Genomic DNA, 26722 nt, shown 5'->3' with positions numbered 1-26722 from the left:
CATTCGTTAGCAATATCTTCCGATTCACGAAAGGAATTTCAGACGTTCGGGTAATTCTGTTTACACTACTGGCAACACAGGATAGCGCTGTCACATTTGACAATCCGCCATTTTGTCCCTGACCGTCATCCTTGTCGAACGCGTGTTAATTGTTATTTCCTTCTCGCTCAGTGTCAGCAGTCGCAGTGTTTTCCAAACTTTTCACGTTCTGCTTAAAGTGTCGAACACCGTTTATTGATTAATTGTGAATTAGTTTTTCAAACGTTTGTCTTGTAAATAAAGTTTAATTTAATACATTAGATTTGACATGAATAACTTAAAATTAATGCCGTTAAAATAATTTTCACCGTTGGTTAAAATTCTCCCACATTTTAAAGTTTGAGAACCTGTAAACAGCTTAACACGTAGGCTTGTGTCAGTTAGGTCATTCGCGAATCTCGGAAGAGAATACCAGGCGGAGTATATTAGTATACCATGAACACTAGCGAAATAGTCCCACTGGACTGAAGCTATAATTTTGAAAGAATTAATGATTGTCATTTTGACACTGACAGTTCGCTATCGTACCGCTGTGACTTCTTATAAGCAGAGCAGTGGTTTCAGATTTTTTTTGTGAATCTTGTAAAATAATTTGATTAGAAATTTTCTCTAAAAAAGATTCCGTATCTGAAGGATCTCTACTAATACGGAACCCTATTGCTCAGCCTCAAAATGTCCGTCTATCTCTGTATGTATATACGGATTAAGTCATGGAAAATGTCGAACTAGAAATAGACCTATATCTTTTGATGTTTATTTTTTCCACTTTGATTCTAACTTCTGTGTCATCGTAATCCTCTTTTCTAACATTGTAAGTTCCGCCTACTTCCGTGAGAAAAAAAGTATGTCGTTTATGTAAAAACAAGTGTGAGCACATTTTTATTTTGGCATAAACATATATTCCATCGAATCCTATTAATGCATGTCGCATGTCGTGGGCCAATAAACTGGACAAGGACATCGGGTGTCCAGTAGTAATTGCCAATTTCGTTTTTATGCCAATGGGCCTGAGTTTAATTAACGCAGAAATACTAGCCTAACTGACAGTGACGAAATTCACATGTGGCCATACAAGGTGACCTCTAGGTGTCTGGACCAGGGACCGTATACCTAACTAAAAATCAAAATATCTCATAGCATTCACAATATTTCTTTGATATTATAGAATAGTATTTAGGTAAGGATAATGATTAAGCAGATAAGCTGAATTAGTGCATAAATATACATAAACAACCATGATACCAAAATTGAATACCGGTAAATTTGTATGAAAATTAAACCGGTATTCGGTCCCTGGTCTGGACAAACTTCCAAATCCAATATCTAGAGTTACTTGTCATAATTTCTACTATAGTTCGTTTTTTTAGCATTAGAAAAAAGGTAAACAATCTTGACGAGTCTTTAATTGTAAAGCACTTTTGAATAATAAGTCACTGTAAATATGTAACAATTATAAATCATATATATACGATTATTTATACATTATTTTGCTTTCATAAGTAATAGTTACTGATTTTTAAAAAGCGTTTTACAATTAAAAGAGATGCCAAGATAGAAACGAACTATAGATAATATCAAAATCTCTTGTTTTTTTGGGACTTTTGTGTTTATTCTAATTAGGTAATTTTATTAAACTGTCTTAGAAAAAAAAAACAGTTTTAGTATAAATGTAAAAATATTTTTAGTCAAGTTGTCAATTAATGGACATTTTATTAGTTTTATCCAGTAAAATTACTTTTTAGCTTTATTTTGGCATACTACACATAAAGATGTAGGTATATTTTGTAAAATAATCTCATCGAGCACCTCCTAGTAATCATTTCGAAAAAATTGAAGGGGGCTTCTTAAATAGACCCTATTGTACCTATTGTAAAGAATCATTTAAAGTCAAGGAACACAGAAAGGGACTATTTTACTTTAATGTACCTGCATTTCGTTCAAACATCAATGTCCTAGAGTAGTAATTGGTTGATTCGAGTTTCATGTCCACTATCAAAACCCAAATGTGACAAAAATCACGGATTCGTTATTAAGTCTTTCTTGGTTCGGCCACAATCCTCAGGTATTACCGTCCGAAGCCGCTTATGTCCCCTTTTCACAAACTTATGTAGGTATTACCTACCTAAATACCGTGCCCACGCGTCCAGTCAGGCAAATTGACGAAGATATTTTTTATTGGTTTGTACGATTTCCTAAATCCTTTTCTGTGTTTATTAACGGTGACGAAAACATGTCATATTATATGTACCTAAGTGTATTGAAATCAAAATATAAATCGGTACATTTTAGAATACTGGTTAGTCGCATCAATTCGTTAAAATTTCTGCAAATGAAACGAATTCGAACTCGGAAATCAGACCATACATGTAGTGTAGTTGAGTCTCCAAGTATTCGGTAGGCCAACAGTCCGTGTATTTAACGGCTGACCCGACTTTGAGCTTTGCTCGTTACCATATTCCGGGGTTTTAGGTAGTTCGGTAATTATTTTACAATAAACAATGTTATAAATAGTTATAAATACACGAAATCATTCCCGCACCCAAAACCCCGGGGTATGCTGATAACTTGAACGGCCGTCAAACAACAGAACATCGGCCTGATTCCAACTTTAAGATAGGTACGTCAAAGATTTCCTAAAGATACGATAATCATATGGATCTGATATGACAGTGTCAAAAGTGACGTTTCTTGAAACAAAAACGTCACTTTTGACTGACTGACTTTTTCCGATCCATGTTGTATGTTTAGCAAATTTTTGACGTATCTTAAAGTTCGAACCAGGCCGCATAACCGGTCCGCCTCCACTTCCTAGAATCGCTAATCACATGATGCTTTCCATGGAAAACGTATTGTCGGAAGCCTCAGCTCGAACGCGGCCCGCGGGGCCGTCCTAAAATGATTCATCTTTATTATATCTAATATAATGCAGATCCCTATCTCTGATGCACCAAGCGGAAGGAAGTGGATTGAAGATGAACAGAAACAACGTTGTATTAAGTATTTAACTATTAACTACGAGTATATATTGTATTAACGCACACGAGTATGAAGGTCGTATATTGTACATAGAATAACTTATAATATTTGAGCTTATATTACATAGATGTAAGTAAATCGAGGTAGATATGGTACCAGGCGCACGATTGTGAGCCATTAAATATAGGTTCCGGAACCTATATTTAGTTAGGCGTATGGGTGACGCCAACCTGTCAAGCTGTCAAAATCGTTGGATCAATTTTTAATTTTGTCAACTATGAACGTCACACGTCTACATAAATAAAAGGATAAAAGGTAATTGTTATATTATCTCAATGTGTAAATCCGTATAGTACCTAACAATAATATAGAGAAGCCATACCAAACAAAACGTCGTAAGCGCCGTAAAATTCAATTAGATCGCGAAACTCACGCTCCGCTTCTATGGTTTGTTGTCAAAACTCATACACAAAACTCATGGCGCAAAATACTGGTTCTGTGTGTATGTTCTATACGTTAGTAATAGTAGCTCAAGACCAAGATCTTTACTATGTAAAAGCGCTCCATTTTCAAAATGCTAAAATATTTTTTGCGTAAAAAGATTTACCGCCGCGTTTACTCAATTTGTGTCGGCAGAAATGCAGAGCGTGACTGTGGATGGGATTATTTTTCCGGCGTCTGCAAACTGCTAAACCTATTAGAGTGGTCTATGTACGACGTTACCTGTGAATTGTAATGTCAACAAGCTGGCTCTCTTTCGATAATACACACAATCGTGCTTTATAAAAATACAAAAAACGGGGTATATACCATACATACAGGATGTCATACACATTAGTAACACACACATTCATTACATGTTAGCTTCAAAACGTACATTTATATCTTACAGTCAAGAATAAAAATAAGGGTGTACGACGGTGTACCGATATGTACATCTGTTACATGCATGCTGTATTTGCCTGTAATTGCAAATCTCTACTCTAGCAATCTTATTTTATAACTTGTCATTTATAAGTATTTTATGTATTGCACCTATATATAACCTTGTCTCTAACGGTATAAAAGCTGTTGCAGACTCTTTGGAGGCTTTATTCTTCTTTCTTATTATAAATTCAAAATTGTCTTAAAAAAAGAAACTGACATTATAGATTAAGAAAACATAATTAAATATACTCAATAACGAAGGTGAAATCCTTTTATCATTTAAATACAGTCCATCGCCCATCCCATCTTTTTCAAAAACATTAAAATGACCCAGTTTTATCGGGGAAATTTCGGAGCACGTATACCTATGACGAAACCATTAAATACTCGTATGGCTCTGGCACCTGTCAGCTGCACGAATATTTAACGCTTCTAACCTCAAAAATTCCATTATAATATGTGCTAAAATACTTTTCTATTTCCGGATATTTCCAGCGCAGTAGGTAAATTTACGAAGTTTTATAAACTAAACGAGTTTTATTCTATCCTACTTTTTCCGAAATACCAGGATCTCAAACTCGGATCTTCAACCACTGGTTTTGCTAAATCGTTAAATAATTACATAACACGGTCTATATATACACAGATAGGAAATCGTATCGATACTACTACACCTCTCTTAAACCTGACTGAAATTGCTTGGTAGTTGAGCGTTTTCCAAAAAAAAATGTACATATCATTCATGTCCTCAAAATATTGACTTCTTGGGCTCATTTTACTCAGAATCATTTGTATATTCACGCCTCATACATGAAAAAATGTGTCCTAAAATTTTGTATGAAAAAATATTTTCCAGTGCGTCACGTTCATACAAATAAAAAACTTTTCATACAAAAATGTGACGATCTGGAAAGGAAATCTTGGGACACATTTTTACATGTATGAGGCGTGAATGTACAAATGATTCTGAGTAAAATGAGCCCAAGAAGACGATATTTTGAAGACATGAATGAAATGTAATTTTTTTTGGAAAACGCTCAGTTACAAACGTAGGTACTACCTATAAAGCTCTCTGCTGCTTTAATAGCCTTGCATCGGACGTAAACTGGTTAAATGCAGTCATTCAATTACCCGCCTACTTTACACCAACCACAGTATAACGCTACATTCCGGCATAAGCTGATCTTCAGCCGCACACTCTAGCTATGAATCTGGGGATCAATTTATGCTGATTAATTTCGCCGTCGAATTCGAAAATGTTTTGTTTGAGGCACGAGTATCCTTTGAAATCGACACGTGTCAATGGAATTGGTTTAACCGATGTCGAGAATCTTGTAAGAATTCCGAGGAAAAAGAAATGTTTAAATATGGCGTTTCACTCATTGTAGGCAGGTATAGTTGAATTATCGAGAAGATGGAATTGCATTTGTAGTGGTTGTATGCTGATAGTACAAGAAAATAGAAAATTCAAATATAGAATGCCTGTAAACAAACAATACTACTACATATGCAATTCCACGCTCTCGATGATTCAACTATAAATAAAAATAAACTAAAAAAATAAATAAATATTATAGGACATTTTTTACACAAATTGACTAAGCCCCATGGTAAGCTCAAGAAGGCTTGTGTTGTGGGTACTCAGACAACGATATATATAATATATAAATACTTTAAATCATTTATTTACATACAATATATATACAGTCGTACTACTACACGAAATTAATAACTAGCTTAAATCTAAAATAGGCCCTTGAGGCATTGTACCAAGGATGCTGGCGGCATTTCCTCGCTGTATCGCAATGCTGATACGTTGTGCGAGGTAGCCGCCAGCTCTTCGGTCACCAGTTACGTCAACCAGACGCTTCGCGATTTCTGCGAACAACTTATGCGCGCTGGGACCCCATGGACCTAGAGTTTCAACACCAAATGGTACAAAATGGTACTCTCTACCGAGGCTCTTATAAATACTTAAATACATAGAAAACAACCATGACTCAGGAACAAATATCTGTATTATCATACAAATAAATGCCCTTACCAGGATTCGAACCCGAGACCATCGGCTTCATAGGCAGGGTCACTACCCACTAGGCCAGACCGGTCGTCAAATACGAATAACAAAAGCAAATACTCATTTGTATATAATTCATTTACAAAATTATTTAAAACGTTTGTAATAGCTCAAGTACTCGAGTATGTCACGTAACAGCGTAACAGCGATATATAAACGTGAATAGATTTCGCCAGAGCTTGTTTTACAGCGAAATAAAAGTGTTTTATGTTGCCCGTGGTTCGACAAACGTTCAGCACTAGCGAATAAAATGCTTAAAATGTTGGTAGTCGCCTGACCATAACCAACATTGAAAAATATAGACATGCTTGGTCAATGTCAACACGTCGCTCGTAATATACGTTGTCGTCATATCATAAAGTAATATTTTTAAAAAGAGTATGGTGATTATTGAAAGTTTCTTTAAGAAATTGTCAAACTTTACTTGCAGAAGCGCTCTGAACACATTTGCAGAGGCTCTAGCCGGACTCATCGCATAAAAAATCCACAAAAATAATTTAGACATCGAGTCCTACTACAGCTTTACTAGGTTATTAATAAATACATTTTATAGGACAATCGACTAAATCTTTAGGATAACTCAGGAACAAATATCCGTGATAACACACACAAATAAATTGCCCTTACCAAAATTTTAACCTGAGACCTCCTACTTCGTAGGCATAGTCACTAACCACTAGTCTAGGAGACCTCATAATATTGATATAATTTAGAAATATATAATATATATAAAACATGAGGTCAACGGATTCATAATACCCGTAACTGAACACCGGCCCAGGGAAAGTTGACAAAGCTCTATAAAACGTGCGTGATCCTCTGCACTGTCCGCAGAATTATTTCACCTCGTATTTTGTATCACAGAGTAAAAACGAGGTTCGCTAGTTTGGTTTATTACGAAATAGTTTTTTTTTATTGTTTATGAAACATAAATTACAAGGCTTCTAACTATAACCGTTGCAACAAAAGCCATGCGATTTTAGACAATAGCCGGCTACGTAGGAATTCAATCTATCTATCAAATGCTTATCAAATGTCGCAAAAACAGGAAATTAAAAAGTTGAAACTCTTACCTTCCCTTACCATAATATTGTAATTTTTTTTAGAAACGCTCGTTTATGGGGTAAGTTTTACTGTCACGTTTTTTGTCGATGTTTGTTTGTTTGTTATTCGTGAAACTTTCTGCCCTTGTTATTAGCTTTTCTTACACGCAAAAATGTCTAAGACTAACTGTATAAACTGAATTTAACGGCACATTAACTAATAAAAAAAGTTTTGACAGACATAATCTAAATGAATAAGGTCATTAATCATGAGAACTTTCTATTTTTCCCGGCGATTGTTCTCTGAAAATATTGCCACGGGATCTACCTAAGTAATGACTTTATGTATTGCAATTTTTAAGGTTCCGTACCGCAAAAGGAAAAAAACGGAACCCTTATAGGCTCACCCGTGCGTTTGTCTGTCTGTCCGACCATCTTTATCTCCGAACCAAACTACGTTTGGTTCTAAATTTTTTACACAAGATAGTTCTTTACCTATAGATGTGCAGTCAAGCGTGAGTCGGACGTAATTATGTACTTAGTTTTTGATCCGACCCCTACGGGTTTTTTAAAGACATTTCATTCACGTTCCACATAAAAAAATACATTGCTTAAAACCCTTGGAACGCGAGTCCGACTCGCACTTGACCGTTTTTAGGGTTCCGTACCTCAAAAGGAAAAAACGGAACCCTTATAGGATCACTCGTGCGTCTGTCTGTCTGTCCGTCTGTCACAGCCGATTTTCTCCGGAACTACTGGACCAATTAAGTTGAAATTTGGTACACATATGTAAGTTTGTGACCCAAATACGGACATGTAACGCAAACAAATGAATTTTAAACATGGGGGCCACTTTTGGGGGTAAATTAAAAAATTAAAAAATAAAAATTTTCAAACTATATCATGTTACATATCAAATGATTTTTTTTTATAATTTTCGAATAAACAGTTTAGAAGTTATTCAAGAAAATAGGCAAAAAATGACCACCCCCCCCCCCCTCTTTATCTCCGAAACTACTAGGTCTAAAATTTTGAAAAAAATACATAAAATAGGTCTATACCTATAGATGACAGGAAAATCTATTATAAATGTACAGTCAAGCGTGAGTCGGACTTAATTACAGTTTTTGATCCGACCCCTACGGATTTTTTAAAGAGATTTCACTCACGTTTCACATAAAAAATACATTGTTAAAAATTGTGTAATATACGGAACCCTTGGAACGCGAGTCCGACTCGCACTTGGCCGGTTTTTTTACTGTAGATACAGTCAAAGAATTTAATTTGCGACCCACTTCGTACCATGTCACAGTGACAATCAAATATGGAAGTCGTTAGAGACCTCCTATTATTACCACTGTGAGAAAGTAGAAATTGGGTAGGAAATTAAATTCTTTGAGACTGTACAATCTCAAGCTACCATTGTTAAAAGTACCCATTCTGTATATTTTTTACATGCTTGTGTGTATAACATGTCTTAACACCGTTTTAAACACACAAGACGATAGTAGAGGACGCGCGCGTAAATGCCTTTTCAAGTTTTCATACAAACGTAGTCCTCTTTTTCCTCTCTGGATATTAAGATTATTGAAAATATTTTGACATATTTTTATTGTAAATAATATCAACCAGCTATGTGGATTTTACCTACGTTGGATTTTTTTCAAATTTTTAATTAGGTAATATAAAAGTTCGCCTAACTCTTTAAACATTTGTATGAAATCTGTTTTTCGCTCCAAATTTTTACCATAATCAAAAAATCGAAAAAAGTCAAACAGAGCCATTGCTATGGTTATTATACATCCAATTATGTAAAAATATTTTCCATAATGTCAATATCGAGAGAGGAAAATGGGGACTAAGTTTGTATGGAGAAACGGCCGTCCCCTTTCCTCTTAAAATTGCCTTTACCGGTTGTTTCCGTTATCTCGCGACCAAATGCTGGAATGATATCCCTCCGCCTTTAAGACAACTTAAATCCAAAAAAACATTTAAAAACCACTTTAAAAAACTTCTCCTTGAAAAACAAACCGCTGGGATTCCATTCGGCTATTTGGTTGCAGATTTTAGGATATAACATGGTGAGGCTGGTGACACAAAACTAGGAGACTTACACAGTACACACGGGTCAATTTTACCTACTATCTAAGTATTTCATCAAAAAATTATCACACGACATGCACATATCACACTTACACTGTACGATTGTTTTCGACGTACGTAAATACTTCTACATAAATATAATATTTGTTGTGACCTGGGTTCCGGCAGAAAATCAGTGCTTTGCTCGAAAGAGCGAAGCATATCACTGAGCCGTGACCCTTTTGTCCTGCTGCAACGCACAGTTTGTACCTACCTACTTTTATAAAATTTTACTTTTGTACCTACTCATTTCTATGCTATTTTCTTTGTAACTCAATTTTCTTTGTTAGTGTAATAATTATTGTTTTTTCTTTCTGTTATGATGTGTTTAAATTTATATTGTGTGTCATTGTAGCTGTCAAATAAATGATTTATCTATCTATCTATCTTATCTAAAATATTCAATTCCGAAGCCATTTTTAAGCACCAAAGTAAGTTGTTTAGACGGGCATTTCTATTTAAAGTTGTACCCCCAACTTACATTTTTGATTTTGGAATTTTTATATATTTTCGACTCAGAATCACGAGCTTTTTCGATCCTAATACAAGAAAAAAAAGTGTCCCCTGCTTTTCATACAATTTTTTTTGTCCGTTTTGTCATAGAAGTTGTATTGAAAACCGTAACCAAACGGACCAAAAATTATGGGGATACTTTTTTTCTCAGTGAAAATGGAAAAAGCTCGTGATTCTGAGTAGAAATAATATAAAAAATCCCAATTCTAGCACAAACAATTTTGGTACAATTTTAAATAGAAATGCCCAGACGACAACGGTTTCACTCACTTGAATTTTTAGTCGCTATTGGCGACATGTTTCGGGCCCCTCGGGGGTCCCGAAAGTAAGTCCCGAAAGTTAAGGGTATCAAACCTTTTTCGTTAATAAAGCTATCAACATAGTCGTAAAACACATGTGTGCCTTTTTATATTGATAGCCCCAATTGGCAACCCAGCATGTTTATTTAGGTTGAAGTGTTTTATTCAATCCGAAAGGGCTGAAAATTCGTATGTTATGCTCGACTCAAGCCCTTTTTTGGACGTAACATCCAGGAAAACCTGCATTCAGTGTTTTCGCAAGACTTGAGTCATTTTTATTCCTTCGGGTATTGACTGTACAGTAAGCTGCAAAGTTAACTGACCCCCCTGTGATCAAGTTTCCACGCAGCTTACTTTACTTGACCTTAGCTAACACTAGCAGTTTACGCTACAAAACACACTCATCATTCATTCATTCAGGCCTTTAACATCTTGACAGATGATTTATGCAGCGTCTGTAAGCGAGGAACAACGTCTCTCGTGGCTGTATAAGCCAATGCGGGACCGGCATTTGCGACCGCATTTGTGGCAGCTGAAGCTGGGAGCCACGTCGGCATCATCAGGTGGATTTTGCCTCTTTGCGCGTTTTCGGGCAAGGTCTTGGAACCATGCTTTGTCGTGGATTTCGCGACCTTTCGCGATGGTACTCCTCCATCCATCGCGATCTGACGCGAGCTCCTCCCAAGTGTCCCTGTCGATATCAAAAGCGATCATGTCGCGTTTCGCGCAGTCCTTAAAACGCAGTAAGGGACGTCCAATGCGGCGCTTTTGAAATGCTATCTGGCTCAACATAATCTGCCTAGGCAAACGAGTGTTATCCATACGCTGCACATGCCCAAGCCATTTAGCATTGATTGCGACGGTTTCAAGTCACGAGGTTGAAACAATCTTTGCTCCCGAATCAAACACAAACAATTTCACCACGCCAACTCGAGTAAAATACTTACTGTAAAATATTACAAAATATCAAATTCAAGTTTGTAATTCGGAGTCGCCTTGTTTGTAATTTTTAAATAACATTAATGAGCAAAAAACAAACAAAATCTAGAGACGCCTTCAGTGTTTCGAAGTTAAGCCGGAAATCCCTAATAATCTGTTCTTGATTTGTTAGTGTTACGTACTTGCAGCGAATCTCTCTCACACCTTGAAGTAAGCGAGATGCCCAGGACGAATGATGTCAAAATGAGGTGAAATATAAAAGACATCTATTTTGAATCATTCTCTAGAAGACCGATTCTGTTATAAGCGCGCACCCGAGCTGCGTACATCACCATTGTTAGTAACTCGGTACTACTTACGGGGCTAGTGTATCTTATTTTAAATGTTTGGTATGTTTGTGTTAGTGTGTAAAAGTTTGTGACACGCCTACTGTGTTCTTGTGCAGTGTCGGCATTTACGCAAACATCACAGGCGTCGGTCCACTGCTACTTTTTACACTCTGCTTCCATTACCTTTAACCGTAAGCGTCATTCTGACATGACTCTAGGTCGTATCAAAATGAAAAGAAAACATATCAAATCGTTAAAATATAATCAGCCTCCGGTAGTCTATAACTTTACTGAATTCATAACAATTCAGCGTACATCATATAAACAATAAACAAACATCCCTCTTCAAAACAATCTGAAGCTCAGTGAATGTTATAAGATACTAAAAACTTTTACAAACAACATCTCAGATAAATACGCCTCATTCTCGCACGAATGGTTCCGTTACGTGTCAATATTTTATTCCTGAAATCGTCTTATATTTTACCGGTTTTTATTACTTATAATTCATGCACGGTTGGTCCACAGCCTAAAAAACAATACAGTCATTCGACGAAGCCGTCTAATAACTCTGTATCATTAGATACTTAAATAAATAAAAGTAATACATTTTCGGGTAATTAATACATAACATTTATTGTTTAACCAACCAAATACAAAACCGCCTGGATCTGTCACTGAACGACCTGACTTTAACCTACATTATTTGATCATGGAATGTTTTCATCTACCCTCAACTGGCTTAAGAAGCCATTTGAGGGTAGATTTTGTTTACTCTTTTTTAAATATGTAAAGATACAGACTATAGGCAGGGCAAACGTTCGGGGTGCGTGGGCCGAGGAGTGGGTCGCGCGCACCGGAGCTGCATACATCGCCATTGTTAGCAGCTCGGTACTACTTACAGGGCTAGCGTGTCTTATTTGAAATGTTTGGTTTTGTGTCGGTGTGTAAAATTCTGTGACAACCCTACTGTGTTGTGCGGTGTCGGCATTTACGCAAACATCAAAGGCGTCGGTCCACTGTTAATTTTTACACTGTGGCTGTGCTGATTTTAACGTATTCTGATTTGTTGGATTCGTCTCTGCCCATTAACAGAATAGCTATTAAAACTGGAAAAAAATATGGCTGACAGCCTATTCCGTGACAGTGACAGCCTATTAATGGACAAAGGCACTCAATATTGTAAATATAATTAAATAATAATCGTACAAATGGAAACCTGTCAAGTCAAAGTATTGGCGGTCCTTTGTGAACCCAACAAACAAGTAAACTGGATTGTTTTGATGGATTCTCGAACAATCATAAGTATTATAACTTTGTGGTATAGTTAGTCAACAACAACAGAAGTTGCTAAGCAGGCGAGTTCAATATTACCTTGACACAAGTCGACACGCTCTTACGGCGCGATTCGGGAAATGAATTAGATATTCACTAGATATGAAATTGTAAAGATATGTGACGTTCCACGGCAAAAGGTACCATTGCCGCGGCTGAATATTGGAGCGGCGTTAATAATAGCGTAAGCGCCAGCCGCCATAAGGTACGTTTTGCCGTGGAACGTCACATATCTTTACTATTTCATATCTAATGAATCTCTAAATCATTTCCCGAATCGCGCCGTTTTTCTCTTAACAACAAGGTCGCGTCAAGATCATTTTGAACACCTCGCCCGCTTAGCAACTATTGCTGGTGACTGTATTAAAGGTTGCTAAGATCCTGACGTTTCTCCTGACGTCCGTGATCCTGAAGTTTGATAGCTAGTAGCAAAGAGAATAGATAGTATAGAGGGGTCCTGTCATCGTAAATTATGTAGTCACACTAAATTTACTGCCATCTATCGACACACGACTACAACTCAAAATGAAAACGTATAAAACTATCGAAAAAATGTATATATATGCATAAATGGTTTTATTATTTTTATATAATTTGGACCCATGTTCATTCACTGATACCTATGTGTTAAAATTGTTAAATATGAAACGGTGTCGTCAACGCCATCTAGCCGACCATAGGCCAAAGGTGTGTGCGCCATCTATCCGAGAATGACTTTTTCTTGATTTCCGAGGCACGTTTTTTTCTTAGACTTTATTCATCTTATACGGAGTTACATATGTCTTTGCTAGTAGGTATAGTTCGAATTGTTTAGAGTATTTCAATATTCGATCATTTTGAGTGGCTATGAGTACTAATTGACCTAAATCGTACATCATGAACTTTTTTTTCTTGTAGGTATTTTAAGCTTACTTAAAAAAGGCTTAGTTAATATAAAAAAGCTTTAGAGCTTATTAAATATATTTATTTTCTATCGTTAAATCTATTCCGGTACACATTTTCCACTTTGCCCCTGATTTAGCAGGGCAACCTATATGCAATTTTTCAGTGTAAGTACGACTAACATAAAACATAGTCTTGATCTGAATCAAATAAGGGGTGAAACACATTTATAACTCAACTCGCACTATGACATTCAATCGTTTTACGTATCTTAAATTTTAATATTATATAAGAAAAGTTTGTATATTTAGATGTACATATTCCTATATCTCCATGAGGCAAAAACGGAAAAACGAATTTTAATTTTGGAACGTACATGGCTTTGTCGTGTCATGGAAAAATCATTTTCACATGCCTTATGACAGAACATATTCAATAAACATAAATATAATTTATGTAAAGACACGTATTTCATGGTTACATTCATATAAAACAAAAACTTAAAAATAGTGATGGTTTACATGTGCCTGAACTAGGATTCCCTGTGTTTCAGGTTTCACAATATGGCAAACATTGTTAATGCAAATTAATTTTCACGTACAAAATTCACAGCATAATAATACATAGTATAATTTTGTACAAAAATACAAAGTGTAAGCTAGTAGTAAGTAAGTAGTAAGTAAGTAGTTTCACGACTTTTAGGACGACAAATTCATTCATTGACAAAGTGTCCCAATTTTTACAGCTCGCCGTCCTTGTTAAAGTAATAGAATTTTTATCAGTGCAAATTACCCACAAAAATAACGTCATCGGCATTCAACCCACGAATCTATCAGCGAGGTGCTGTCGAAGGATCAATTTGACGTTCAAACAACATGATTGATTGGATTTCAACCCGATTAAGTTAAAACCCTATTATACAGGGCTTATGAAATTTTAAGCCATACTCTGTGTAGTGAATTTATAGGACATACTGAACAACTTTTATTATGGGCTCAATGCAGAAATCGCGAAAAAAAAATTGACTGTCCCATAGAAATGAGCGTCATCACATCAGCCGGGATGTATGGAACAGTCATTGGTCCCATAATAAAAGTTGTTCAGTATGATCTATAAAGACACTACGCAGAGTATGGCTGGTGATTAAAATTTCATCCTGTATATACACGGTGTAACATGAGGAAACCGAATAATTTTAACAGCTTATTCCTGATCATATTTAGAGACAAAAATGTCCTATAAACTTTTTTGACATTTGCCTAGTTTACCAATTTAAAAAAAAAAAACAAGTTTTTATTGTTACATAGTGCAAAAAGCCTTTTTGATGGCGATGTTGCTGCTATAGGTGTAGTCTAAATATCTTTATTGATAGATGTCAAAAAGTGACAAGTAACACTTTGCAAAAACTAAGTTTTACGATAAAAATAGTAAATCCATTTTAAGTGACAAGTTTACCAATAACATTTACTTTTTATGTATATATACATATACATACAAAAAATTGAAAAAAAACAAACAAAAATTTTATTTTTTTGCGAAATTGACCTAAACTCATATTACATTTTTTTCTTCTTTTGACCTCAGAAATGCGTGGTTAAAATCTTTCGCATTCCTCGTGAGCACCTTGTATATGAAAATTCATTTGTAAAGCGTGTACTTTATACGGTCGTGACTTCACATTTTAATCATGGAGCTTAGAACAACATGATATTCTGTAGCTTTTATGTAACTTAATTAGAAGTCATGACATGAAACCATATTGGCGGTCGATAAGTTAATAATTACGTTTAGTATTTAGTGCTTCCACACTGCAGCTTAATAACCTTATATAACATCGTATGACGGACAACGTGATAGTGTTATAACACTAATATAATTATGTTATAATATAATTATGTTGTCCCTGTTATATAACATTATGTAACTGCCAGTGGTGTAGTGTAGGAGCATCATAAATTCAGACTGCAGGCTTGATTGTATGAGAGTGTTATGTGACACATGGTATTAGGACTATAAGATATGTAACTTAAGTAGGGAATAACAAAATCTACCTACATGTAAAAAACTAGATTTAGTCTCAAAACTAAGGTACATTTTGCAAGAAAATCATCATACAATTATTATTACTTAACCAACCATCTAGCTGTTTTACCAGCGTTTATTGTGATAATATAATAATTTAAAATTATCATATTGTGATACTATAATAATTTAAAATTAAGTAACTTACGAATTTTGGAGCTAAGTAGGCACAATTTACGGTATTTGTAATTTACATTACTTAAAATGTAACGTGGGTCATGTCAGCTGTAACAAAATATAAGTAAGTATCATAGTTAATAACTCATGCACTCGTTAGCTCTAATATTAATTGGCTGTTCTAAGTAGGAATTAAGGAAATTAATTAATGTCTAGATTAAGTACCTTAATTCACTCTACTAATCTGGATCGTGGATCACTATAAATTGCGGAGTAAATCTTATTACCGTAAGGTACAGTCGGTTTAGAAAATGGAGTTTTTAAAAAGTTGTACCGCTTTCTAGGATCACAATACGGATTCTCACTCTCAGGATTATCTGGCTTGCCTTAGCCTGCTGTCCAGAGTGGAGCCGCCAGAGCTGCGTTCTCGAGGGTAGATGTGAAAACATAAGTGGCGAGTGGGCTATATGTTTAAAGTCCAGTGGCACTCTCTACCCTCAGCCCTCATACCGGTGATGCCCTTGAATCATCCTAGATGTCGCTTTTTGTGGGGGCTCATCTTGTGCGGGCGACTCACCGTCTGCTGGTAATGAAATTATATGCCATTTTACTAGGCAGGTGTCCGGTTTTATATACAAGCCCACAGTGCTTTAGTCCATCACTTTTTCCCAATAGCCTAATCTATTTTATATTCCATCAACTCTTAATAGTCCTTATGTCGCAGTCGGGTCGTATAATCCGCCGTATTACATTACGGCTAGCCGTTTTCAAAAACAGGGGCGTTTTGAAATGCGGCGGTTTAACGATTACCCGGATTGAATGCGGCTGAATGAAGATCCGCCGGAATGTATTCGGCGTCATACGTTGTTCAACACGGCTAGCCGTAATGTAATACAGCTAGTCATTAGCCGCCGCTTTGACAGTTTTTAGTTCCCATTTTTAACACTCGTGGCGCTGCCTGACATAACAACAACAAACTATGACAAACGCTGGGGTGTCCATCAAATCTGGAGTTCGTCGGACTGTTTCTTTTCAAAAAACATTTCCTTCGCAACTTAACTAGCGGGGCTCCTATTTCTGAGCGATTTGCTCTTCGGGCATCTGAAGCTACCTAACGAACCTAACCTACCTACCTATTGATTTAGTGAGACGTCCGTGAAAACATTACACTTTGGGGAAAAAAGCGTAGGTATTAGGTAAGTAGGTTAGGTTCGTTAGGTAGCTTCAGATGCCCGAAGGGCAAACCGCCCAGAAATAGGAACACAGGAATAGGATCTATTTAAGTTGTGAAGGAAATGTTTTGGAAAAGAAACACATGTAGTGCGGTGGGACCATGGTAAAAATAAATTAAATTGCAAACATTGTCAAACTCCGGTTACGTAGGCGACCGAAAGAACTGGTCACTCTACAATCTAAATAGTAGTACGATGCGGCTAAACGTTGGCCGCCTTATTGAAGAACGTATCGCAATGACAATCCGGCTAATCGTCGAACCGCCGCATTTCAAAACGCCCCGGTTTTTGAAAACGGCTAGCCGTAATGTAATATACGGCGGATTATACGATCTGACTACGACACTTATACCCTGGCGGGTGCTGCCTCTGCGTGCTTCCCATGACACGCCGGTAAGGGCAGCATGCAACATCCGCTCGGTGACTCGGTGTACCCCTTATATTTCATTAAAGTACCTATCAATAGGGCCTCTACGTGTTGGCTTGAGCTCCACGTACACTTTCCAAATGTCCGGAACACCATTGTTCCGTGATGGGAAAGACATTCAAAATTAATAATATACTTAATGCATCGGGTCTCGTAAATATTATACCTAATCATAATTTGTTATAAATTTAATATTCTCTTCATAAAACACGGAAACCTAGTTTTGTTGTAAGGTCTACTCGCGATTTGACCTAGTTGTAAACTAGGTAAGCTCGGTTTTTAACTTAATACTTTTAAACTGCTTTAATTAAAATGTAGGTGCTAGTTTTTTTGGAACAGAATGCATATGTAATATGAATAAAATGTAAATATAGATACATTACAAACTTTAACTAATTAAAAACTTGTTTACATGTTAGTGTACAAGATGTTTAAGTTTGTTTGATATTTTAATGAATAAATCTTTATCGTTATTATAATGAAGTTGCCAAAAAATGTTAATGTTAATGACCGCTGACAGAACCGGTGCGGTTTAAGCTTTTTTTTAATGCGAACATTTAATTTACTTGCTTTATTTTTGCATTTAGCATATACTCATGTGAAAGTTTCTTATTAATCCTGCGAAATTTTCCAGAAATTTCCGAAAACTTTTGGAATTTTGTGGAAACTTTCCGCAACTTGCGCATGTGTAATTTATCCATACCGCTTAAAATCTAATAAAACATTTGTCTCTACGTACTTAAATGTATTTTTTTAGAAAGTTTAGGTAATGTTGTTAACATTTTGGTGCCAATTAATATTACTGTAGAGAGTACCATTTTGTACCATTTGGTGTTGAAACTCTAGGTCCATGGGGTCCCAGCGCGCATAAGTTGTTCGCAGAAATCGCGAAGCGTCTGGTTGACGTAACTGGTGACCGAAGAGCTGGCGGCTACCTCGCACAACGTATCAGCATTGCGATACAGCGAGGAAATGCCGCCAGCATCCTTGGTACAATGCCTCAAGGGCCTATTTTAGATTTAAGCTAGTTATTAATTTCGTTTAGTAGTACCACTGTATATATATTGTATATTACTTAAAATGTAGCATCATTAATTTTTATTACAGAACGGTAGACTCTGCTGTAATTTGGATTTATAGTCCAAGTTACCTCAATTTGAGGGTGTCGTTATTGAATTGATTAACTTTGTAATAAAAACGAGATACAATGTACCAACGTATTAATTATAATAAATACACGCATACGTCACGCAAGCAGTATGCCGTCTCTCATAAGGATCTGTATAATACAACGGGCATATCTACGCACACACACCGGTGTGTCCCGGTGTGCACAGGTCCTAAGTCAAAGAGGGTGACATCGACGATAGCCTAAGTCCGACAAAGTGCCACATAAATTACGTATCGTGATCGATGGCCCGCATACGTCACATAAACGTATGTTGAGTACATGTGTGTGTGCACAGACCACCTCAATTACTAGACGGAGCACATAAGTCAATCGAGGTTCACCACACATATGCTCTTCCGTTAAAAAAATTGTATGGCAGAGCGACCGCTTGTTTCACTTGCGACCACAATAAGAAACACTACTCGAGTATTTTTTAAATATTTTATAATTATTTAAGCTTTAGGAGTGTTAGAGTTAGACCAAGAAAAGTCTGCAGCGATTTTGATACCATACGCAGTGCAAATGTTATTTAATACGTCATAATTTCATAAAAGTTTCACGTTTAAAAATACCACTTGCACTGCGTGTGCTATCAAAATTGTTGCAGACTTTTCTTCGTCTAACTCTATTGGGTTATTATAGTATAAAATAGCGTAGAATGCAACTCTATTGTGCTGCTGGATTCGTAGCATTTTACAAGTAAAATTGTACATATGTGTGTGTGTGTGTACCTCGTGCTCACTGTAAACGCTTCGTAATGCGATCTCTGTGTGCCTACGTATATATTTGTATGTATATGGGATTTAAGGCATCTGTAAAAAGGCGCATGTCACCATAAGTAGCCCGGCGACACGGCTTTTTGCCGACGTCACGTACATATAGGAAACCAAAGTAAATATGAAAAAGTAGTGTATGTCCTATTCTTACGCACTAGCGGTTGTAACGTGAGCCGATGAGGGATATTGTAATAACATTAATGACCCATTAAACAGCGCGCTACAAATACAAACTATAGAAATTAAAATGTCATCATTTTACAAGCTACCTGTTAGTTAAGTAACTTCCAATGTATGCATGTTTGGGTCAAATATTGTAAGCTAAATTAGACCCACGTCCCATTATTCGATTGAGCTGAAACTTCACATAGTCCGTATGTAAGTTGGGTGACAATGAAATATTTATGGTACCATAGAAACTCTGTGATAAAACAACGTAACCTAATTGTGTTTTAGGTTTGTTAGAATAGTCTTGATGAGTAAGTTATGCGTTGAAAGAAAAGTACAGTCAACGATAAAAGCTTGTAGTAGCAGTAAGTGCCCTAAGAGCGTTTTTACATTGTCCGATCCGATATCGGATGTATATAGGATCCTACATCCATGTAGTCAGGCCGCGGCGGCGCGCCCGGGCGCCGTCTTTAGCGGTCACGCACACTACAACAAGCATTATGCATACACATACGCACACACAAATATTATCCGTCCGACAGCTGACGGGGCTTCCAACATGGCTGAATTTATCCGAAGCGCCTTTCCGATATCGGATGTTGGAAGGCGCCTATGACAAAAACAGCTGCAGCAGGAGAGTGTCATTGGCATTAAGTCCGCCTTTTTTTGTGTTGTACATCGTTTTTGAGTTATAATGATTTATTAATTGTACAAATAAATACAGACAAACACATATTTCTTACATTTTACTTCCTTCCGACATCCGATATCGGATCGGACAATGTGAAAACGCTCTAACATAAGTATCCACTATCCTAAATTCAGCTAATATACTTTATAAATTGGGGCACTTACCTGTACCTACCTGTGACGCCGGAATTCCATTTTAAATTCTCAGAAAATATTAATTAGTCTGTAATAAACTTTTTATTTAAAAAATCCTATTTAAAAATACTATCTCTGTTAATTAAACATACAGATGTAGTGCATAATTATTTTCACCTCAGCAGCTCGAACAAGGGTACTTTGCTTCTTAAAAACAGTGAGCAAAATGCGATTTTGCTCACTGAGTCATTTTGTCTCACTCAGTGAGCAAAATCGCATTTTGCTCACTGAGTTGTCTCGCTCAGTGAGCAAAATGCGATTTTGCTCACTGAGTGAGACAAAATGACATTCAAGTGATCTTTATAGTCAAATGTTATTTCAACATGCGGGGTCTAATACAAGTTCGATATACTTGGGTTCTATTATCTCTGTCCCTCTAGGTATGTTCTCACTGCTTAGGGTGAAAAATTTTGTGTACTACACGAGATCAAAGTTATTTACATCTCGTGCGCTTTTGAATCCCTTACTACGCTCAAGATTCTAAATTAGATTCACTCGCTACGCTCGTGAATCTATTATAGAATCTTTCGCTTGCACGGGACTCAAAATAAGCACTCGAAGAAATATCAAACTTTGATCTCTTGTTGTACAAATAACTATTTCCATCGTATTTTCACGGAAACGTAGGAACGTGTCTTGCATGACAAATGCGAACGTTTCCGAGAAAATACGATGGAACACAATTATGCACTACAATGTAGTCAGATATTTCCAGTTTTGTTAAGTCCAATTTGAATTTAATATTTTTCATTCCAAAATGTAAGTCAATCAGCAAGTCGATGTTTGGTCATACGGAAGTTGGGTCTTGAAAGCCCCGATATAATTAAGGGAACCTACTCGTTTTACTATAGCGACGTGCGAAACCAAGCCCCTGAAGGCACACGTTTATCCACGTCCATAAAGGATTACATAATCCGACACCTGCTAAAGCGGGGCGTGTATAATGGTAATTCGTTTTTGGCAACGCCTTTGAGATTCTTTTCGGTGAGAAATTAAAAGCTTTATTGCTGATTCAAAGTGACTAAATCATGATATTTTAAAATGTCTTGAACTTCAAGACATTAAAAAATATTTCTTAATTGTTTTAGGTACCGTAAAATGGGGTGAGTTGGGACAAAACTGACATTCAAACCTCGATAACATTTTATTTTTACATTTTATGCAAACTTAATTTTATTAATAAATGTTCCGGCCGTTTGTATTTCAGTTTTTTATGATTTTAGGTAGTTCCATTTTATAACTTTAACGATAAACACAAAATCCCGTATCCCGTAGTTGTTGTCGTAGTTGGGGTGAGATGGGATTTCATACAAAAGGTGATTTTGAAACGTTGTTGAATCGATTTTTTTTATTATGAATATTACTATAGCTCCATTTGTAATAGGAATACATTATTTAGGTAGCCTCTAAAAACCATCCACCCCCCTGTCATCCCTTCTCTCCCCATTCATAATCCGACTCTCCTCCCAATTCCTACTCACCCTATTTTACGGTACCTACTAGATTTTTAGGGTTCCGTACCCAAAGGGTAAAACGGGACCCTATTACTAAGACTCCGCTGTCCGTCCGTCCGTCCGTCCGTCCGTCTGTCTGTCACCGGGCTGTATCTCACGAACCGTGATAGCTAGACAGTTGAAATTTTCACAGATGATGTATTTCTGTTGCCGCTATAACAACTCCTCCCATACAACAAACGTGATTTTTGACCGAAGTTAAGGAACGTCGGGCGGGGTCAGTACTTGGATGGGTGACCGTTTTTTTTTTTGCTGTTTTTTGCATTATGGTACGGAACCCTTCGTGCGCGAGTCCGACTCGCACTTGTTTCATATTAGTGAAAATATTTTTTTAAAGTCTCCATTTGTTTTCATACAAACTTGAGTTCATTAGACAATATGTCATTGATCCAATCCCAAACAAGTATGTGGCCAATTCACAGATTGTATAGATACGTTTGCCTTGTTACAGATACCGCATCGCATTCCAAGAGACCCTGCTCTGTCGTAAAGCACGGAGGGACTCGCGTCTCACGAACCTGGACCACACGAGTGCCTCCAAGGCATCGCAGTACCGGAAGAGAGAGTCCCGCATAGCCTTCGTCAGTAAGGTGAGAATGCGGTTTCACAAGAATCTATGCCTTTTCATAAGCATCGGCACGGTTTTAGAGTAGAGTTAGAGTAGTTAGACCTAGAAAAGTCTGCAGCTATTTTGATAGCCCACGCAGTGCAAGTGTTATTTATACGTCATAATTTCATAGAAGTTTGACGTTTAAAATAACACTTGCACTGCGTGAGCTATCAGAATCGCTGCAGACTTTTCTTGGTCTAACTCTAGGTATTTTTTGTCTATAGGGTGACTGCTATAGTTATTGGCGACTACATAGACAATGGCCACTCTTAACAATGAGGTTTCAATTGGCTAGTATCTTTCTGAATTGTTAGGAGTGGCCAATTACTATGTAGAGTATGTAGTGGCAAATAACTATTATAGCAGTCACCCTAACTGTAGAATGAACTCAATCATGGCATTTCAGTACCCGATAGCTTTCTTTAATGAGGTGAGATTTGTGAGAAAGGCAACATCTGCTCGGTGTAGCCCTTCTTACATTTAATTTCAGTGTCAATAGGTCTCTGCGTGTTGTCTTCGGCTCCGCTCACGCCGGAACGCTATATGACCCGTGATAGATAAAGTTTACCAGATTTTGCACTTTAAACAAGTAACCGTCAAAATATTTTTTGATACACACTTTTATTGCCGACTGTACTTTCTCTCCTTTGCATGTCTATCAAGTACTTCTCGAGACCATTCAAATGAGCCTAAACTCAATGTGTTTATGTTTTTCCATTGAAGAGTTCCTTTGGCTACCTTCCAACTGTATCATCAGATCAGCTCCATGTTAGCATATTATTGCAGGGAGAACTATGCGAAATTTTTGTTCAATCAGACACCCGGAAGTGGTTCAAATTTAAGTTACAAGATTTGAAGCACCATAGGTACAAAGAGATATACATAGGTATATACGCAGTCAAGCTAAATAAAAGTGTGTAAAAACAACCTTTTTGTTTAAGGTGGACTACGTGAAAAACCAACCGGCGCCATTTTGTGGCGACAATGGCGACATCAAAATGGAGGACAGCACCGTCTTCTACTTCTACGACGACAAGCAGGATGGCATGCAGATTGACAGTTGCATGTAAAATGTATTTTGGCATCTGGCATTGGGCAGTTTGTGACATATCTCTATAGACTCCGTGCATGAACTATAGGGGGCAGCATAGGAGCCGTCAGATTTTCGGAGCGAGGCGTAAATTTGTCGTTTATGCTTGCACAAGATGGCAGAAACTACTATGCACAAGGAAACGTACCGACGAGAATGGTAGATTGTAGCTCTTGTTTTGGCAATGTACATGCATGTGTACATATGTTTCCGATTCATGCCACAAGATGGCAGACCCTCCAACGCGCACGGTCCCTATAATTGTAACGGTAACTATAATTGTATTCCCATCTGAGGCCCCATCATCTGCCCCCTCACAATAATAATTATTGCCATGTAGGTATACCTCTAGCGTCGAATTATGGTCCCTATGACGGTTCCATCAAGTCTCATTTAGTTGGGCTTAATTTTAAAAATAATTAACGTGATTAACATTTATTTACATACAATATATATACAGTGGTACTACTAAACGAAATTAATAACTAGCTTAAATCTAAAATAAAATAGGCCCTTGAGGCATTGTACCAAGGATGCTAGCGGCATTTCCTCGCTGTATCGCAATGCTGATACGTTGTGCGAGGTAGCCGCCAGCTCTTCGGTCACCAGTTACGTCAACCAGACGCTTCGCGATTTCTGCGAACAACTTATGCGCGCTGGGACCCCATGGACCTAGAGTTTCAACTCCAAATGGTACAAAATGGTACTCTCTACCGAGGCTCTTATATTTGTTACGGTTTAGAATTTCGGCGCTTTCCGCCGCTCCGCCCGCTTTTACAGTAGTCTGTAGGAGGTGGGACGGTGCCAGTGTGTCTACGCAGGTAGCATCCCACACCAACATCCGTCCCAAGCTCCATGTGATTAAATGTGAGTCGGACTCGCAACGAAGGGTACCATTACGCAAAAAAACGGCAAAAAACACATTTGTTGTATGGGAGCCCCACTTAAATATTAATTTTATTCTGTGTTTAGTATTTGTTGTTATAGCGGCAACGGAAATATATCATCTGTGAAAATTTTAACTGTCCAGCTATCACGGTTCATGGGTTACAGCCTGGTGACAGACAGACAGACGGACGGACAGAAGAGTGTTAGGGACCCATTTTTACGCTTTGGGTACGGAACCCTATTGCTAAGACCACTTCCACTGTCCATGTTCAGGCTAGACAGTTAAAATTTACATAGATGATGTATTTCTGTTGCCGCTATAACAACAAATACATACTAAAAACGGATTAAATTAAATATTTAAGTGGGGCTCCAATACAACAAACGTCATTTTTTTGCCGTTTTTTGCGTAATGGTACGGAACCCTTCGTGTGCGAGTCCGACTCGCACATGGCCGGTTTTTTACCCTTTGGGTACGGGACCTAAAAACGTCTACAGGTGGTCTACAAACATTTACGTGACCGCTACTCCAAATAATAGTGTCATAGGGATGATCGCTCGATGAGTTTGTCATGTGACAGGCTTTCACAAAAACAGTATAATTGAGATAGTGAGTTGGGTAGCCACAGGGTTGTCTAGCCACTCACTTGCTTTTGGTAACTGTAGCTACCAGCTGTCACCCTTATTTTATTATAATAATAGAGGTCACTGGAAAATATCAAGCATGTGAGTGGCTAAGTTAGGTTAGATATTGATGTAGTATCTGTCGTAACAAGTTTTATAAGTGAGATTACGTGCTCGCGTAGTTTTCATATGGTATGTTAAGGGTAGTGTTAGGTTTTCCAATATCTTAGGTGATAGATGCTTTCTTGTTGTAAATATCAGACCAAAATTTGTACTTGTCTAAATGAGATTATATTATTATAAGGAGCAAAATCTTGGTTGGCTCTCTAGAGATTTGTATCTAATTGTGATGTTGTACTAAATATAAGTATCAAATTGTATTTCAGTAAGGAAAATGTATATAGTATAAATACAAAATATGTTAAAATTAAGGTTTTTGCGCATTGTAATCAATAAAGATTTTTTTTTCAACCTTTAGCAAGGCTTGAATATTTCTAAGTTAATTTATTTTTTCATAATGTCAACATTGCGAAAAAAGTTTTAGGTGTTGAAGAAAACATCGACCTCTGTCAAAATATTGCTCACATTTGAATTTCGTAATTTCCGGTTATTCTCATGGTAAAAGTTGTTCGTTATGTTATGTATGATCGATAATACAGGTTGGCCCAAAATATGTTGACAAATAGACAAATATGTTTTAGAAATATATTCTTACACTTTTTTTACTAACTGTATTTAAAAATTAAAACTACAATCATTTAGCTAAAACGAAACGTATTATCTTAAAATTACACTCCTAAATATAAACTTGTTAAAATTATCGACAACATTCCGCAGTAAAAAAAAATGTTACTTAACATATTTTTGGGCCAACCAACCTCTCGCATTGTACTTGCTATGTGTATAGGCTAATATGTAATTTCTCACAATGTAGTTAATGTACATGTAAATAAAATTAGACTTTTTATATCTTGTAAATCTTAAAATAAATTTTCTGATTCACTCATATAAAGTTTCGTGTAATATATCTGTATATAATTGTTTTCCATTGTATTTTCACGGAAATGTACGAACGTGTCTTGCTATTTCAGTCAGTCTCGGTACAAAAAGTACTGAGCTTGACTGAAGTAGAATGACAAATATGAACGTTTCCGAAAAAAGCCGATGGAAAATAATTATGCGGTATAGCATAAGTTGCGTTCTCGCGCGCGAGTTCATCATACTTGAAGTCGCGCTAGATGTATGGAGGCGTGGAAAACGCAACTCATGCTAGCAGGTCTGTAGGTACCTATATGTGTTGTATGTTTGGCACAATATTGTTAGAAAATAAATGAACGTTTGAACAAAAGGCTTGCTATAAATGATTCGATTCCCCTAAAAAAACTCCCATTAGCATAGGTATATTATGTTATGTTGTTATAGGTAGGTATGTTGTTGTAAAAAAGACTGCTTATTATTCCGTTACGGGCTCCTCAAACAAAGCATTTTACACAGATTACGTTTTACAAGATCAGATACACCTCTCTTTTGCAAATAGCTACAGATTTCTTAACAGGCGGCCTAACCAAGGTGACAATCGCTATCGCTTCGACAACGAAACGCTTTATGTCTCTCTATCACTCTTCCTTATAAGTGCG

General features: G+C 36.9%; 2 protein-coding genes across 2 annotated transcripts in view; both read left to right on the top strand.

Annotated features, from left to right (window-relative positions):
• The window catches only part of LOC134795223 (neuropeptides capa receptor-like), a 71249-nt gene extending 47620 nt beyond the window's left edge, over nt 1-23629 (top strand). Inside the window, exons 4-5 of the mRNA XM_063767055.1 lie at nt 22325-22463; nt 23425-23629. Coding sequence (XP_063623125.1) covers nt 22325-22463; nt 23425-23553 — 268 coding nt within the window. The 3' untranslated portion in view covers nt 23554-23629. The remainder of the gene's footprint in view (nt 1-22324; nt 22464-23424) is intronic.
• LOC134794914 (uncharacterized) overlaps nt 1-26722 on the top strand; it is a 443559-nt gene that overhangs the window by 56647 nt on the left and 360190 nt on the right. The gene's annotated exons all lie outside the window — the stretch shown is intronic.

Source organism: Cydia splendana, chromosome 11 (assembly GCF_910591565.1).
Source record: "Cydia splendana chromosome 11, ilCydSple1.2, whole genome shotgun sequence".
Lineage (NCBI taxonomy): Eukaryota > Metazoa > Arthropoda > Insecta > Lepidoptera > Tortricidae > Cydia > Cydia splendana.
Note: the sequence above shows the minus strand (reverse complement) of the source record. Positions and strands in the feature narration are given on the sequence as shown.